The sequence below is a fragment of the Chionomys nivalis genome, chromosome 17 (assembly GCF_950005125.1).
Source record: "Chionomys nivalis chromosome 17, mChiNiv1.1, whole genome shotgun sequence".
NCBI lineage: Eukaryota > Metazoa > Chordata > Mammalia > Rodentia > Cricetidae > Chionomys > Chionomys nivalis.
Window position 1 is genome coordinate 19,081,744 of NC_080102.1, and position 16,747 is coordinate 19,098,490.

Below are 16,747 nucleotides of genomic sequence, written 5' to 3' on the forward strand. Positions count from 1 at the left end.
GGGATAGGGGGGTGCAGGCATTTCTGAATATGGTCAAGGGACAGAAATCCCGGTTGCAACCCAATAGCCAAAGTCCTAGGAAGGCAAGGTGAGTTGAAAAGCTTGGCGAAGAGGCAGACTGTGGGCTCAGAGCAAGAGTCTACATTTGGAATCATCAATCCCTAGCTCCAGTCTTGGGTGTCAGTTAAAGACTAAGGGGACACAGACACGAGTCTATCTGAGTCTACCTTTCCTCATCCATGAAACAGGACAATAAGTACACCCCCCCCCCCGTTAGGCCTAAGTGGTCCAGGACCTGGCAGTGATTTCCAGAGGGTATGCTTAAGGCTAAGGCCCCTACCCCTGTCATCCTCCGGAGTTGTACATTGTGGTAATTGGGGCCATATTTTTTCCAATTTTATAATACAAACAGAGCCTGGGGATAAGACCTCTGTACAAACCTTGAGGTATGTGTCCAGGAAGGATCCTGTTTCCCAAAAACAGGGCCCATGCTTGCCTTCTGGTGCTAAAACCGCCTTCCTTATCCCCTCTCCCCAGCTTCCTGGGAAACGACCGGCTGGCTGGACTGTCCAGGCAAAAGTTGACATATATCTGTGGCTGGGTTCCACCAGATACTCCAATGCCATTTTGGACAATTTGCCAGCGGGCTATGAAGCAGAAATGCCCTCCAAAACATCTGGCACCCATCACCCTCCATCAGCCCTGCTATACCAAGGTACAGTGCTCACAGGGCAAAGGGGGCAGGAACCATCTTAACGGGCTTCTGTGTAAACAGTGGTAGGGACAGCATTCGTGCGTGTGTGGTGTTTTAGTTGGGACCAACTCCATTGGCATCTTTTGTACAATTGCCAAGTGTCCTCCCTTACTTTCTGCCTTCTTTAGTACAATTCCTAGTGTCCTCCCCTCCTTAATGGAAAGTGAGGTCACATTTATTACACCTGGAATAAACTCTATGCATTTCTGTGAATAGACCGAGAGCAGCGTGGATTCTCTTCGTAGATGGACTTCATTCAAAGGAGTTGGGATTGGAGCAGAAAGTTCTTGTTTTGATGTGACTCACGAAAAGCAAGGCAGTTTGTTTTCCTTTTTGCATAGCATTGAGGTCTGAAGCTCGTCCGTATCCTTACAGTGTCCCAGGGCAAACTGGTATGGGTGAGGTCCTTACGTTTCTCTAGCCCAGCTCCTGGCTTGGCTGCTTCTTCATAGAAAGGCTGCATATTTATGAAAATACTTAATCCATAGAGTTACTTTTGTCAGTATCATTAAGTTCACATTTCAACACACATTTCAATTACATTATTAATATTAATATACTTTTAATATTAAAGTATATATTAATATACTTTTGCATTCTGCTCCGTTTTCAAATCACTGACTTTTGGGCTTCTCCAGCTGCTGGATCCAGACAGAGCAGATGGCAGTTTTTCTTCCGTTCTACTGAACTTGAGTTTTGAGTTGAGCCAAAGCTGTGCACACTGGAGTAGAGGCACACCATGCTTCCTCTGTCACGTGACATCCTTTGGTGTCAGTTGACCTTAATACTGGTTCTGTAGTAGGAGAAGACAGCGTTCTGGAAATTTGTGTGCAGTGGTTCAGCTCATAGATTCTGCACTCAATGTCAACACAAGTGTGTTATCTTTGAGGAAAATACGTAACACAGAGTGCCAAGTACCATGTCGTATACGCTACACATAAGAGCTCACTCAATCCCGGGAAGATCGTTTAATTCACAGATGGAGAGAGTACATCTCTGAGACACCCAGAAATTGCCCAGATCACTCAGCCGCTGAAGCGCTGGGCAAATCATATCCAAACACGCTTTCTTATCTGCCTCTGTTCAACCATTGAGAGCTCTTCTCTTTGGGCAAATAACACCTACATCAAGTTAACTCCTGTTCTCTAGATACAAGCATCTTTACAGACCCAAAGGCCCAGATGTGTCCACTGTTTCAGCTACTAATAATTCAGAGGGGAGGAGAGGCGTTTCTGGAGGTGCCATGCAGCCTGTCGTTTTCATGGAGTCACCTAATGACCTTCTGCTGAGCACTGTCATTGGTGACATTGGCCGTCTTCCATACCAACTGGTGAATTTTATGCTCCAGAGGATAGCCACTCAGCAAATAATTACCTTGCATCTATATATGGAAGGCCTGGTGGAAAACCTGGCGGGGGGTGTAGAGAAGAGAAAGAGGTGACCCCAACTTCAAGTAGAGCATCCAGATGTGGCCTTAAGAACCACAGGGGACAGGACATTGACCCCTACAGCATGAGGAATCTGGCTAGATTACTCCAAGGATCAGAAGTGGGAAGAGTCAAGGTTCATAAAGAAACCCGAAATGTAGATCAAGTAAATGGCATCTCCTAGAGTTGGTTGTGCAATGTGCCACCTACTGGAAGAGCTGTTAACAAACCTCAGGGTTAGTCATCTCAAGGGCAGCTGGTGGGCATTCTCTCCAGGGACAGGACCTTCCCAAGTCTTCCTGAGAAAACTGCTGAACTCGGATGTGCAGTAACACATGGCTGTCTCCCAGCTGACTGCTGTCAGTGTGTCCCCGTGACATCTGCTGTTCCCTGCTTTGTTTACTGCTGTCATTTTAAGAGACTCTATGTTGGCAGAGCCCAGTCTGTCAACATTAGAGTTAATTGGTGTCTATGGAGACAGGAAGGGCTTAAGAACTGAGTCGCCAAAGAAACACTTCTCTCGTTCCGCTGACGTGCTCGGAGTTTGCAGAGCCTTGCGCTGTAAGAACGGACACAGACTTAATTGGGCCATGTGCACAGCTCAAGTTTCCTAATTGCCTGCAGGATTAGAATGCGGATTGAGAAGGTTGCTACATTTTTAGGCTCCATGCTGGTCCTCATGTAAGCCAGACAGTGGCACAGGGGAGAGAGACAGAAATGTTCAGGTTTCCTAACTGCCACCTAAGGAATTACCTTTGACATCCTGCCTTCCCTGTCCCACCACACCCTGTCTGTTAGAGCCAAGTTCTCTACCATCTGCACAGGGCAGCAAAGTCTTCCCCAGTCCTCATTTTAATCCCTCCACCAGTGTGGGGTACTCCAGCCTTTCAAACTTTCACCTCCAGGAGATGCTGATGTCTCCTTAGAGACATCTTTACATCTCTTATGTCCTTTGATAGCTTGATCTAGATTTTTATTCTCCTGATCTCTTACTCTGTTAACATCTGTTCCTGTACACACACACACACACAGACACACACACACACACACACAGACACACACCTACCTACCTCTTCAGGAGTCCCACATGGCCTACTGCATTTTCCAATACTTCATGCACATCTCCAAGGTCTGAGTCACATGACTATCTCTGTTTATGACCCTTACTTCCACACAAAGTAGCCAAGACTTTTGTTTCCAAATGACCTGCTGTTACTGATTTTTTTAATGGACTGATCCTATATCCTTGTTACAGCCACTTGATGTTTGCATCTCTGCCTACCAGACCCTACCATCCTGAGGGGCTCTGCTCAGAAGACAGAGCCACCACCCCTAGAATCAGCTCCTTTGCATTTGAACGTGTTTGAACTGTTCTCTTGTGTGCACGTCCTCTTATTTCTCAGGAACAACTTGCTGTGTTTTGTGTTACTTTGCCTTTTCCCTTCCCACAATGTACTAGATTCTCGAGATCCTGCTGTTTTGCTAGTTATACTTCTAACATGTTATTTTTAAATGCTTAAAAGCTGCCTGCCATTTCTCCTATCCATTCATCTCCAAGGTCTGAGGTCACATGACTACCGCTGTCTGGCCGTTACTTCCACACACATTTTTCCTGTCCATACCTGCTGTGATGATACCCACGTTGCTGCCAGCATTGGCATAACCAATAGGAACAACACACCAGCATCTTCACGCCATTCTCTAGTGCCAGGCACTGTCCTCAGCCCTCAGCCTCCTGTAAGAGCCGTATGAGGAGTTCTGGTCAGCCTCCATTTTACAGTTCCTGTGTGAACATGTGTGACTTATGCCTAGAAGTTGCTGAAGTGAACTGACTGTTCACAGGGCATTTCTGCCCTTCGTTTAAGTAAGCTGAACTATTTCAATGAGTACACAAGGCTTCCTACAGAGAAGTCCCCATGTTGACACAAAGACCTGGATTATACTAATACAGTGCCTTTCAGAGATGTGGAAATGGGTGGGTAAGAAGGCAAGAGGGAATAAGGGATTATGAAAATAAGAAGTGAGTTGGGAGAGCCAGTGGTGGTGAGGACCCACAAACCAAAGACTCGGACAGCTGCACTGTCCTCCACTGAACGCCGACCTCCTCCAACCTATCTGTCCCTTTGTGTTCTGTCCTAGGCAACACGTGCTCACTCCTGCTCGCTGTCCTCCATGCCCTTTGGCCACACCCTCCCATCACTGTGATCTGGGTTCTCATCTTATCTTCTGTCTTCTCTAGGGAGCTCCCAAAGGCAAGGACTGTCTTAGTTCTGACAATTGTGCCTTAGAGACCGATACCAAAACTAGTTGGCACACAAAATGCCATTGGCTAGTAATGTAGAACAGGTGGATGGATAACTCAACACGTCTATTGAGTTTATTGAAGTAAAAGCTATTGATAAAGCAGCCTTCTATACCTGTGTATGAGCCTGTGCATGCCTGTGCCCACATGAGCTCATGTGGACACACACACAGAACAAGAGATTCCTAAGGATTTACGCTGCTCATTTAAGCCTGCTAAAATATGACATTTTAGGTGGGAGAGTGGATTTTGGAGTTAGGCAGAAGAAACATCTAGTCTCTGCACATTTGGGAAAGAACATTGTTCATTTAGGGTCATTTTCCTCATCGATTAGTGGGGCTACAATTACGTATTTCACATGGTTGTGATGATGGTTAAGAAACAGTGTGGCAAAACCTCAGGGGGATGTGTTCTTCTAAGGGACTCTGCTCCAGTCCTTCTCCACCTGGCCATAGAGGAGGGCAGAGCTCCTGCCACTGTAGTCTCTCTGTGGTTGTGTGGTCACCTGCCTCCTGCAGACACACATCCACACACCCTACTCCTAAAAACCTATTCATGTTTTCCCTTTCATGATTCTCCACAGCCCAGCATGTCTTCCAGTTGAGAGCACACATGTACCAAGCCCGGGGCCTCATCGCAGCTGACAGCAATGGACTCTCAGATCCCTTTGCTAAAGTCACATTCCTGTCACAGTGCCAGACCACAAAGGTAACCAGAGAGCCGCCAGCCTCTTCCCCTGCTGCTGAGGCTGATGCACAGCACAGATACACAGCACAGCCAAAGAAAGGAAGATGAGGCTCTCCCCGCCTGTGGTATCTCCCAGTATGCAGTCTTCCAGACTCAGAATCCAGTGTGGGGCAGGAAAGATGGGCACAGAAAGTCTATTTTGTCCCCTTGGGCTACTGTCCTAAAGCAGACGGACAAGTCTTAAAGCTAAGGCAGGGCAGAAAAGAAGAACGGGAAGAGGAGCCCATCATGTTTCTGGCACCTGCAGGAGTGCCGGGCACAGAAAGTAGTGAGGGGATGAGAAAGGAGAAGCAAGCGAGGCAGCCCTCCTGAGACTTAGTCTGTCATTACCTCAGGGGATCTGCTTAGGGTGGGGGTAGCGGGGAGGCTCTAGCTTTCTGATCAGGAAGTTCTAACCTTTGCACTTAGCAGTGAGGGTGCTTTTCCAAAGCTAAGCTTCAACCCCTTTCCCCTGGAGAACACCACTTGGTGACAGGCGTGGTGTCACAGGAGGTGGGCAGATGGTGGCTTGCTCTGCTTCCTTCCCGTCTCACACATCAGGCAGTAGGTTGGAAAAGGGCTCCTCATCACCACGAGTCCTGCAGGAGGGTATCTTACGCTAGGTCGTGCCCACCAAAGCCTTGCTTATTCTCCTATTGTCAGCTGGGGAAGGGTAAGATCATACAGAATTGGCTATCTCAGAGAGGGAGGAAACAAGGACATAAGGTCACCTTCTGGCTCGTCTACTCAGCAACTGTGTTTCTCCAAAGAGCTCACTAGGTCCCAGTGCTATCACTCTAACACAGCTGTTCTGAAGAAGGGAAAAGTTAAGTACATAAACGACTGATGAATGGCAGCCATTACATGGCTGTTGCCAAGAGGGCACACATTTTCCCCAAGACAAACCCTATGGCCCGGCTGATGGATTCGACTCTATTTTGATTTATCACACATAGACTGAGAGCATGATGGGAAACAACATCACATCCATTTAGCCAGTGCCCGTTGAGTACTGGTTCTGCACAGACTCTAGGAGAAAATGGGTGGGGTGGGCCCTCCTCCTGCATAATGCACGATGCAGGCGTAGATGTGGCTCTCCAGGCAAACAGGCTGCTGTACTGTGCCAAGTCCTATGTGTGTGGTTGTGCAAAGGCCTAAGGAACCACTTGGAGAGATGGTTCATTCTGTCTCAGAGACAGTGTAGAGAGACCTTGGAAGGAAGGTGTCTCCACCCTTATCTGTTGTCCAACGGAAACAAGAAGGCAGAGGACCACCCCCTTTGCTGGTCTTTGAGAGGACGTGCACAGCAGTGATTGTGCACATAAGGATGTGCACAGCAATGATTGTGCACATAAGGACGTGCACAGCAATGATTGTGCACATAAGGACATGCACAGCAATGATTGTGCACATAAGGATGTGCACCAGCAGTGATTGTGCACATAAGGACATACACACAGTGATTGTGCACATAGGTCCTGGAAAGGGGCCAGGAGGGAGCTCGCCCATAAAGCGCTTGCCAGGCAAACATGAGGATCTAAGTTCATTGCTAGAATTTCAGTGAAAAAAGACTAAGTGTGGTGGTGTAGTGCTGGGGAGTTGAATGGAGATGGGCAGATGTTTGGGACTCATTGGCTAGCCAGCCAAGCCCTAAGTCAGTGAAAGTCCTTGTCTAAAGAAAAAAATAATCAAGACAAATGGCTTCTGAGGAATGAAACCAGAGTTCACCTTCTGGTCTCTGCATATGTGTACATGCACATGTACACATGAGCATCCCATGCAAACATACACACACACATATACAACTGTAGAGTTCTGTTGCCCCAGTCCAAATCCAATATCTCATATTTACTAGACAGATGACATTAAGCAAAATTCCCTTTAGGTGTCAGTTTCTTCTTCTGTGGTAGGCATGATAAAAACATATACATCTCCCTCATAAAGGAGAGGAAATGAAATGCCAACTGCTTAAAACAGCTTCTGCCCGACTGTTCATGATGGGTGCTATTGCAGCTGCCATCCCCAAACAAGAGCAGTCTCAGAAGGTGGATCCCAGGGCCATCCACTCACCTCAACCATGCAATCCCAGGCCCTCTGAAGTGACCCTGGGGGAGTCTGAGCTTGCTGGCCTACCACATAACAATCCTGCTGACTTTCATCTCCATACAACACACTGGTTTAATTTAGATTCATATCTCGAAGGCACAGATGGACTTTGTTTATCAAATAATCATCTGAAAGGGAAAATAGGTTCTGCTGAACCCTGGATCTGCCTCTAATTTTGAATCAAGGGCCCAATGTTTGCTAATAATAACTGCTGTCACTTATTCAAGACTCTCACGTGCCAGACACAACAGTAAGTATTTTGTGTACATTGTTTACCAGCCTCACTGTAACTTGGGGACACATGCTCTTCTGTCCCCATCTTGGAGATAAAGGAGTAAGAGTCACGGATTGTGTAGCTTGGAGACGGTGGGTTAGGAGGGAGACCCAGGTCTTTCCAATTCCGAGGTCACCTTTGCCCAGCCATTCTGTCTTGGTTTTGGATACAAAGCTCCAGGTTTCCTTCTCTTGTCTGGGTGTTGGGTTACATCGGATGACCTGGCCTGTGACTGGCAGGCCTCCTCCATACTTCTACTGGGGAAAGCTGAGTCTGAGGCCCTGCAAGCCCAGCTGAGCCTGGTATTCATTCACAGATAAAACCTGTGTGGGCTGGCACTGGTTCCCAGGAGGACTGAGCACACCTGGCGTGCAGAAGAGCCAGCCTCTAAAGGGCAGCCTGTACATGGGTCCCTTACAAAGTGACCTGATGGTCTGGGATGTCCAGTCATTGCAGACACTGTGGAGAAATAAAAATTGAGGGATAAAGGGAAAGAGGAGAAATCTACAGCAAAAGGGTTTGAGAACTTATGAGGAGAGGGGCCAGATGTGTGTGAGAGGACCTGACAGACAGAGGAGGGTAGAGCATCTTAGATGGTAGAGATTGCTAAGCCTATGGTTCCCAGCAGTGAGACCGATGTATATTCCTGAAGATGTGGATGGTTAGGCAAGATCAGCCAGTGTACCAAGGCTGTCATCGAGAAGGTATTTAGGGGAGTGTATGTGTGTGTGTTATAAGGAATTGTACTCCCCAAACTTGACAAATGCTAGACAGGTACTCTACTCCTGAGCCACTTCCCAGTCCTAAATGTTTGCTCACTCATAAGCAAATATGGACTGAGATGGAGTACATATAGGAAGGGTAGCAAGCATTTACTGAGCACCTACTGTATGCCAGACAGTGACTATTCCTTACCTCAGACAAGATGGGTGTTAGTCCATTCAAAGAAGGGAAACTCAGGCTAGGAGAAGTTAAGTCATCTAGGCAAGCTGGTCCCAGGGTTGTTAATTAAGCCCAGATTCCATTTAGAGTTTTTGCTCCTTCTGCTATATTCTGTTCAGGACCCCTGACTAAGGTTTGCAGTGTTAACTCTTATCCTGAACTTGCAAAAGATGCCTTAAACTCAGTTCAGTGCATGGCCTCTTAAGGAAGCCCTTAAGAAACAAGGCTAATCATGGGTAGTTGATCAAAGACGAGGGAGACTCTTATTTGGGTGAGTCATTTAGTAGCACTCTACAGTGATCAGGTGACATTTTACACACGACGGCAATGTGGAGGACAGGTGAGTGCACTCTCCTCTATCCATGAAAATGACCACAAAGCTTCCACTCTGCAGAGGATACAGTCTAGCACACTGTAGGCACGTGATGAATGAATGAAGGATGGATGCTGGCCTCTGGGATCTTATTCAGCCTTTCCAGCCATGTGGGGAGGAAGTGATAAACACTACTGTCGAGAAGACGCTGTGAGGATGATTGACAGTTTTGACATTACACTGTCAGTCAGGTGTACACTGCAGAGGGCTCGCCTGTCTCTTCCAAAGCAACACAAGGCATTACAACTTTGCATTGCAACAGGGTCACACCTGTTTATCGGTCGGTTGAGCCTTGGTCTTTTTATATCAGAAAAGTCAGATTTTTCAGAAGCGTTTTAAAGCCTCATTATATCTGAGACATAAAATAGTCTAAAATAAAAACTCAAGAAGAGAGGCAGACTGCAGGCACGCAATACTTTTACAGCTTACATAAAGAGCAATAAAGCTCTTCTTTCGGAACCACCATGCAAACAGTATAGCTGGAGCTGGCTGGATGTGTGACTGAGCAGGTGGTTTTATGGGAGCCTGAGGGTTAGTGCAGGCCAGTTCTTCCTTCCAGCCCTCCTGGAGTTGAGAGTGGCAAATAGGGTGCAGCTCTGAGGTGCTGTGGAAATTTCCCCCAGGATCCAGCAACTACTAAACACACTCACTTGCGAAACCCATTAGATTGCACAGCTTGGAAGAGAGCTGTGACCATGGACTCCACATACTGATGGGGCAGTGTCTGCCCAGATGCAGGATCACCTACCCTGCAGACAACTCAGCCTTTTGTCTGTGAAACTGGCCTCTCTCCAAATGCCCAAATAAACAGAGAAGGGAATTCAAATTTAAATAACTCTCCCTTCTGAAGGTTCCTCTTGAGCAGCCTGGGAAGGAAGCTATGGGCCAATTCTAATGAGACACTGATGGTTCTGGACCAAATCTTCAAGTTATCATCCTTCCTTGATTTTTAGTTTCTCCGTCTGTATGATGGGTACAGTCCTCTACCAATGTCACTGTTTGCTGCCACAGCAACTCCTGTGAAAGAAAGATGTCATGTCAAATGGTGTTGGAGATTCTGGTCTATTCAAAGTAGTCAATGCATATCCACAAAGCTGTAGACTTCTACATAAAGTATATGAGGTTTGAAAGTCAGTGTTAGGGCCTTTGATGAAAAGATTATATTTTATCCTCCCATTCACAGTGGAGGGAATCCCTAAAGTGGGCATGTCAGTGGTATTTACCTGGTGAATGCGGATGATTCAGATGGAATTTCCGTTCATCATCTGTAGACTCTGGACATGTGAACCTGTTCCATGGTCTTTAACATGTATGTAAATAACTACCCAGAATGACTTTAAGGTTTGGCTCCATGCACAGTGCTATAGGTCGCACACAATAATCACTCAATAAAGGGCAGCTGATGTCATCATAGCACCATGGTAAATTGATATTTATGCAAGTAGAACATTAATCAGTACTCCCCTAATAAAACATCATCAATACAAAGTCTTCCAGAGACTGTGACTGTGTACCCCCTAGTATTTAATAAACAGTTGCCACGGGTCCTCCTTGTCCTCCAGGTTTCTGTTGAACAAGCAATTCAGCTAAATGGTTCCCATGTTGTTTCCTTCCAGGTCATTTCCCAGACCCTCTCTCCTACCTGGAACCAGATGCTGCTCTTCAATGAGTTGGTTTTACATGGTGAGGAGAGGGAGCTGGCGGAGTCCCCGCCCCTAGTGGTGGTGGAACTCTATGACAGTGATGCGGTGGTAAGTGTCACCAGGCGACACCAGCTGCCCCTTCTTCCGAATGCTCTACTGCGTGAACTGACTTGAAGGTCAATGAAATCCTGACACTGAGCCCTCAGGACCCAGTGGTGGCTTTCACCATAGCACACTATGATATACAGAACCACGTTGATGATAGTCACTGCTTTGTTTACGGTTTGTTATTTAGAATTCCCTTTATGTTATAATCAAAAGTGCATCAAATTAGCAAAATTCAGTCAATGTTCACTTCTATAGGGATATGATTCTTGCTAAAACCACCCCACAGCTACCACAGCCCCCCCCCAGCTGGTCCCATGTTGCTGCTGTTACAGACCTTCTCCAAGCCCTTTGCAAACAGGTCTGTGTTGCTCTTACCTAGCGGGAGGGAACTACATGGGCATCTTCATGACTTATCCTTGTAACTGGGCCACTTCTTTTACCTCTCTGCTGCCTGGCCCTGCAACAACGTATTCATCACAGCCCTCCTTGGTGATGAACCAAATCTTTCCAAAGACATTTGTGTTCTGAAACCTCAGGCAACTCCAAAGCTGACTGGTGACTTTAAGTGACTATGACAAGCATTCTTCTCTAAGTGGAGAAGTCTATAGCGAATGACAAAGATTTATTTCTTTTCTTTGACATCTCTGGCTCCTCAGGAAGCTCAAATCTATAAAGGACAAAAGTTGTTCTGAAAAGATTTTCCATAGCCTCCTCACTACTGTGCTCCCAAGAGCCCTGAGGTGGGCCAAGGTCAGAGAGGAAACAGGATATGAGATTCGCAAGGGACCATGGGAAAAATGAAAGTTTTGTCCTGCCCTTCTTGCTCTCTAGAAAGGAGGACAGATCGAGGAAGTTTGAGTATCTCCTTGAGAGTCACAGAGAGAGGCAGAGTCAGGACTTGAACGTACAACTCCTGGGTCTACTCTTTCGTATACAGTTGGTGGCTGGGAGCATGGCCTCCCCTCCCTCTACCCCTCCATTGCTGCTGTAAATTGGGGCTGAATGTGTTTAATTTCCCTGTTGAGAATGCAGTGCAGATTTTACCCACAAAGTAAATACGCTTCCACTCTTCTGCCTTGGAATACTCGTCCCATCTTAGCTGTCTGTTTTCTGTTTGAAAAGGAATCCAACATCTTCGGAGTTTTCCGCTACCCTAGCTTGCTAGTTGTACTGCTACCCACTGCTACCCTGTTACCGCTACACTGTTTCCCTATTACCGCTACACTGTTTCCCTATTACCGCTACATTGTTTCCCCATTACCGCTACACTGTTTCCCTATTACCGCTACACTGTTACCCTATTACCGCTACATTGTTTCCCCATTACCGCTACACTGTTTCCCTATTACCGCTACACTGTTACCCTATTACCGCTACATTGTTTCCCCATTACCGCTACACTGTTTCCCTATTACCGCTACACTGTTACCCTATTACCGCTACATTGTTTCCCTATTACCGCTACACTGTTTCCCTATTACCGCTACATTGTTTCCCCATTACCGCTACACTGTTTCCCTATTACCGCTACACTGTTACCCTATTACCGCTACATTGTTTCCCTATTACCGCTACACTGTTTCCCTATTACCGCTACATTGTTTCCCTATTACCGCTACACTGTTTCCCTATTACCGCTACACTGTTTCCCTATTACCGCTACATTGTTTCCCTATTACCGCTACACTGTTACACTATTACTGCTACACTGCTACTGCATCACTCTCCATTTTCGTCCCAGATCCCCACTCAACGATGCCCTTTCTTTCACAGAAAAAAAAATCAAGCTAATGCTTTCAAATATAAAGGAAAAAGGGTTGTGTTGGAAAGAAAGACAGCACAGACAGTTTGTACTTTTCTCCTGGAGAAGTATGTGGAGACACGCATAAGACTGTGTTCATGTCCCCAGGCTGAACCTAAAATACGGCAATCAGATTATTAGACTTGAACTCTCCTGGCCCATGTTTCCAGTCTAGAACTTTCATTCTCCAGGAGCTTGGGGTCCCTGAGTGTTGACTGGCACTATAAGAAACACTTTTACATTTGGCAAATTGTTCGCTTGGGTTTATGCTCACTCTATCATTTCCAGGGCTCCTTTGAGTTAGCCATACCTTTTAAGAATGATTAGCAAACTAATTGTTGAGCAGAACACTCACTTTATACCAGGCTGTCCTAACTCCATCTGTTCTCCCAATGGGTGGCAGTTATGTTTGTTTTCAAGTGTGGCTGAGCCAAAGCCTTGTTTCCAGCTCCTTCCCTGGAGGCAGTGCAAGTTCTGGCTTGTGAATCCAAAGACAGGAATGTAGCATGGCTGCTGAAACCTGACCTAAAACAAAATAGAAGTTGGGCACTGTCCTTGGACTAAGCTGATCATGTCTACCAGCAGACTCAGTGGGTTCCCAGGCTCAAGGATGCAATGTGAAGAAAGCAGGGAGTCTTACCCATATGAAACATATATTCTCATGATTCCAGAGATGAAGAGCAAAGTAGAGCAGCTTCTATAGCTCCTGCTTCTCTCAGAGGAGCACGGGCCTGAGAGCTGGCTTGGGGAAGAGGCAGGTGTCATCAAATAATTCTTAAAGGAACTTGAATCCCATACATGTACATACTTACATGGGTACTTCCCCCTTTTTACTGCCCTCACTTAAACATCCTGACCTCAGTCATGACCATGACCATCAGCATCAATAGTCCAGTACTATGGATTGGGCACATAATACAAATGATATATAAGATTACATTACTTCTTACAAAGTCATGGACAGAGATAAGTGTTTTATTTATAAACCTCAGAAAGATTGAGTGCCTGGCTTAGGTCACAAAGCTAGGAAGAGGCAGAATAGAGACCACAGACTCAGGTTTACTTCTGTCTAAAACTCATGATCCTGTCCACAATAGAGACGTAGAATGTCTGTTGTTATCTTGGGTTTTCCTTTTTCCTTCTGGTCTATCATGGTTGATTACTTTAATTAAGCTCTCCATAGAAGGAGTCTTGGAGCAGTGAGGCCCCAAAGTTATATCTTCTTAGTGTTTTGCTGGGAGCCGGAGAGTACCCTCTATCCCCCCAGCCATGGGTGGGACTGGGGAGGAGGTTCTTGGTAGAAGACAAGAGGGGAAAGCCGATGCTTTCAACTTTTGCTGATGCTGCTGGTCAGAACTAAGTAGATGCCAATCAAAAACTCTTTTCCTCTCTAGGGGAAGCCAGAATATTTGGGTGCCACGGTGGCTGCTCCAGTTGTGACACTGGCTGACCAGGACTATGAACCCCCCAAGCTGTGTTATCACCCCATCTTCTGTGGGAACCTCTCCGGAGGGGATCTTCTTGCTGTGTTTGAGCTGTTTCAGGTAAGGGTCCAGGGCATCTGAACCAGCTGTCTTTTGGCCTTGGTTGGCCAGAGATGTAGCTCACCTGGATGTGCTATTTAGTGAGGCAATTCCTGGTCCATCCCTGTTATCCCATATCTGTGAGAGTCTCTTCTGGGGGTCTAGAAGCTGACATTCAAGACTTTGATATCACGAGTTATTCCAAGAATTGCTGCACCACAAACCAGAATGATAAAATGAAAGACCCTCAAGGACTGGGCATCAGTGTTTGAGCTATGGTAGAATCCCTCAATCCCGTCAAACCATCTAAGGATGTAAAAAAGAAGGCATCGGTCATTTGTGGGGTACTTGCCATGTGCCTGACATTATGGTTGTGGTGTCTCTCATCTTTCAATTCCTCTCCTGGACCCTACATTTCTGAGCACCAGGTGCTGGTGGTACTTTGCCTTTGGATTATGCCAGACTATTCTCTTCCCTGCAGGATGCTAGGACAGAATACCAATGATTGAACATCTTCAACAACAAACACTGTTTGTTGGATATTCTCACACTTGAGGCTGGATTCCAAAAAGGCACTGATAGATCTGGTATTGGATGGAGGCCCAGTTCCTGATTTATAGATGGCTGCCTTCTCATTGTGCCCTCATGTGGCAGGGAGAATAATGTTCTTCTTTTGTTCTCTTATTATAATCCTCACACTCATGAGGATTCTCTATGGCTGAACCTCCAAATGTCATCATAGTGGGGTTACAATCCAAACTTGACATGGGATTAATAGCATCTTCTATAGGAAAACCTGATTTTCTGAAATCCCAATTCAAAACAAAATGAAAATCAACTCACTTGATAAAGAAACTGGAAGACACACATTCCTGGCACATGCAGCATGAATGAGCGTGTGTGGGGGGGACTAGATACCATGGGGATGAATCTCACAGGTATTCCTAGCACATACAGCATGAATAAGCATGAAGGTGAGGGACTGGATCCCATGGGATCCAGGTATGACTGAATCTCATACCTACCACTTGTTATAATGTAGCTTTTTCTGATTAAAAATGTAGGATGTTTTCAATTTTCCCAAGTTGTCTTTTACAGAGCAGTCCGTGCATATTATTTAATTATTAATAAGATTTCTATGCTATAGGATATTAAAACAAGATCTTTGGTTTCAACTATTGACTTTAGAAATTAAAATGGATAAGAAGGCAAAATGTGGTCAGCATGGCAGATCAGAATCTAGACTCCATGTAGACAAATTTCTAACCAAAATGGAGGACTAGACAGTGTTATTTTTTAATTCTAATTTATTTTTTAAAAATACTATCTTTTCTCCTTTTACATGTCAAATCCATTCCCCACTTCTTCCCCTCCTCCTGTTTCCTCCACCTTCCATCTCCCCACCCCCATCCCATCCCTCATCCGCTCCTCATAGAGAGTAAGGCTTCCCATGGGGAGTCAACAATTAAACATTTCCTTAAGTGTCTTTCGGCCACTTGAGATCCTTTTGTTGAGAATTCTCTCTTTAGTTCTGTACCCCATTTTAAATTGGGTTATTTGATATTTTGGTGTCTAATTTCTTGAGTTCTTTATATTTTTGGAGATCAGTCCTTTGTCTGATGTGGGGTTGGTGAAGATTTTTCTCCCATTCAGTAGGCTGCCTTTTTGTCTTATTGACTGTCCTTTGCTTTATAGAAGTTTCTCAGTTTCAGGATATACCATTTATTGATTATTGCTCTCAGTGTCTGTGATACTGGGTTGTATTTAGGTAGTGGTCTTCTGTATCCATACATTGAAGGCTACTTCCCACTTTCTCTTCTATCAGGGTCAGTGTGTTTGGATTTATATTGAGGTCTTTAACCCACTTGGACTTGAGTTTTGTGCAGGGAGATAGGTAGGGATCTATTTGCATTCTTCTACATGCTGACATCCAGTATGCCAGCACCATTTGTTGACAATGCTTTTTTTTTTCTATTGTATAATTTTAGCTTCTTCGTAAAAAAAAAAATCAGGTGTTCATAGGTGCATGGATTAATACCTGGGTCTTCATTGGTCAACCTGTCTGTTTTTATGCCAATATCAAGCTGTTTTCTCTATAATGAAGCTTGATGTCAGGGATGGTGATGCCTCCAAAAGTTCCTTTATTATGCAGGATTGTTTTGGCTATCCTTGGATTTTTGTTTTCCATATGAAGTTGAATATTGGTCTTTTGAGGTCTATAAAGAATAGTGTTGGGATTTTGATGCGGATTGCACCGAATTTGTAGATTGCTTTTGGTAGGATTGCCATTTTTATTATGTTGCTCCTACCTATCCACGAACATGGGGGATCTTCCCATTTTTTGATATCTTCTTCAATTTATTTCTTCAAAGATTTAAAGTTCTTGTAGAACAGGTCTTTCACCTGTTTGGTTAGTGTTACTCCAAGATATTTTATGTTAGTTGTGGCTATTGTGAAGGTGATATTTCTCTGATTTCTTTCTCAGCTTTAAAAACCTGTACTCCACAAAATTGGAAAATGTAAAAGAAATGGACAATTTTCTGGATAGGTACCATATACCAATATTAAATCAAGACCAGATGAACAATTTAAATAGAACTATAATCTACAAAGAAACAGAAGCTGTCACCAAAACTTTCCTAACCAAAAAAAAAAAAAAGCCCAGAGTCCAATGGTTTTAGCACAGAATTCTATCAGAAATTCAAAGAAGAGCTAATATCTATAGTCTTCAAATTGTTCCACATAATAGAAACAGAAGGAACATTGCC

At 45.1% G+C, this 16,747-nt stretch overlaps 1 protein-coding gene across 1 annotated transcript in view; it reads left to right on the plus strand.

Moving 5' to 3' along the window:
* Positions 1 to 16,747, plus strand: part of Fer1l6 (fer-1 like family member 6) — a 112,891-nt gene that overhangs the window by 47,609 nt on the left and 48,535 nt on the right. Inside the window, exons 18-21 of the mRNA XM_057792116.1 lie at positions 538 to 715; positions 5,067 to 5,191; positions 10,521 to 10,655; positions 13,851 to 14,000. Of these exons, the coding sequence (XP_057648099.1) occupies positions 538 to 715; positions 5,067 to 5,191; positions 10,521 to 10,655; positions 13,851 to 14,000 (588 nt within the window). The remainder of the gene's footprint in view (positions 1 to 537; positions 716 to 5,066; positions 5,192 to 10,520; positions 10,656 to 13,850; positions 14,001 to 16,747) is intronic.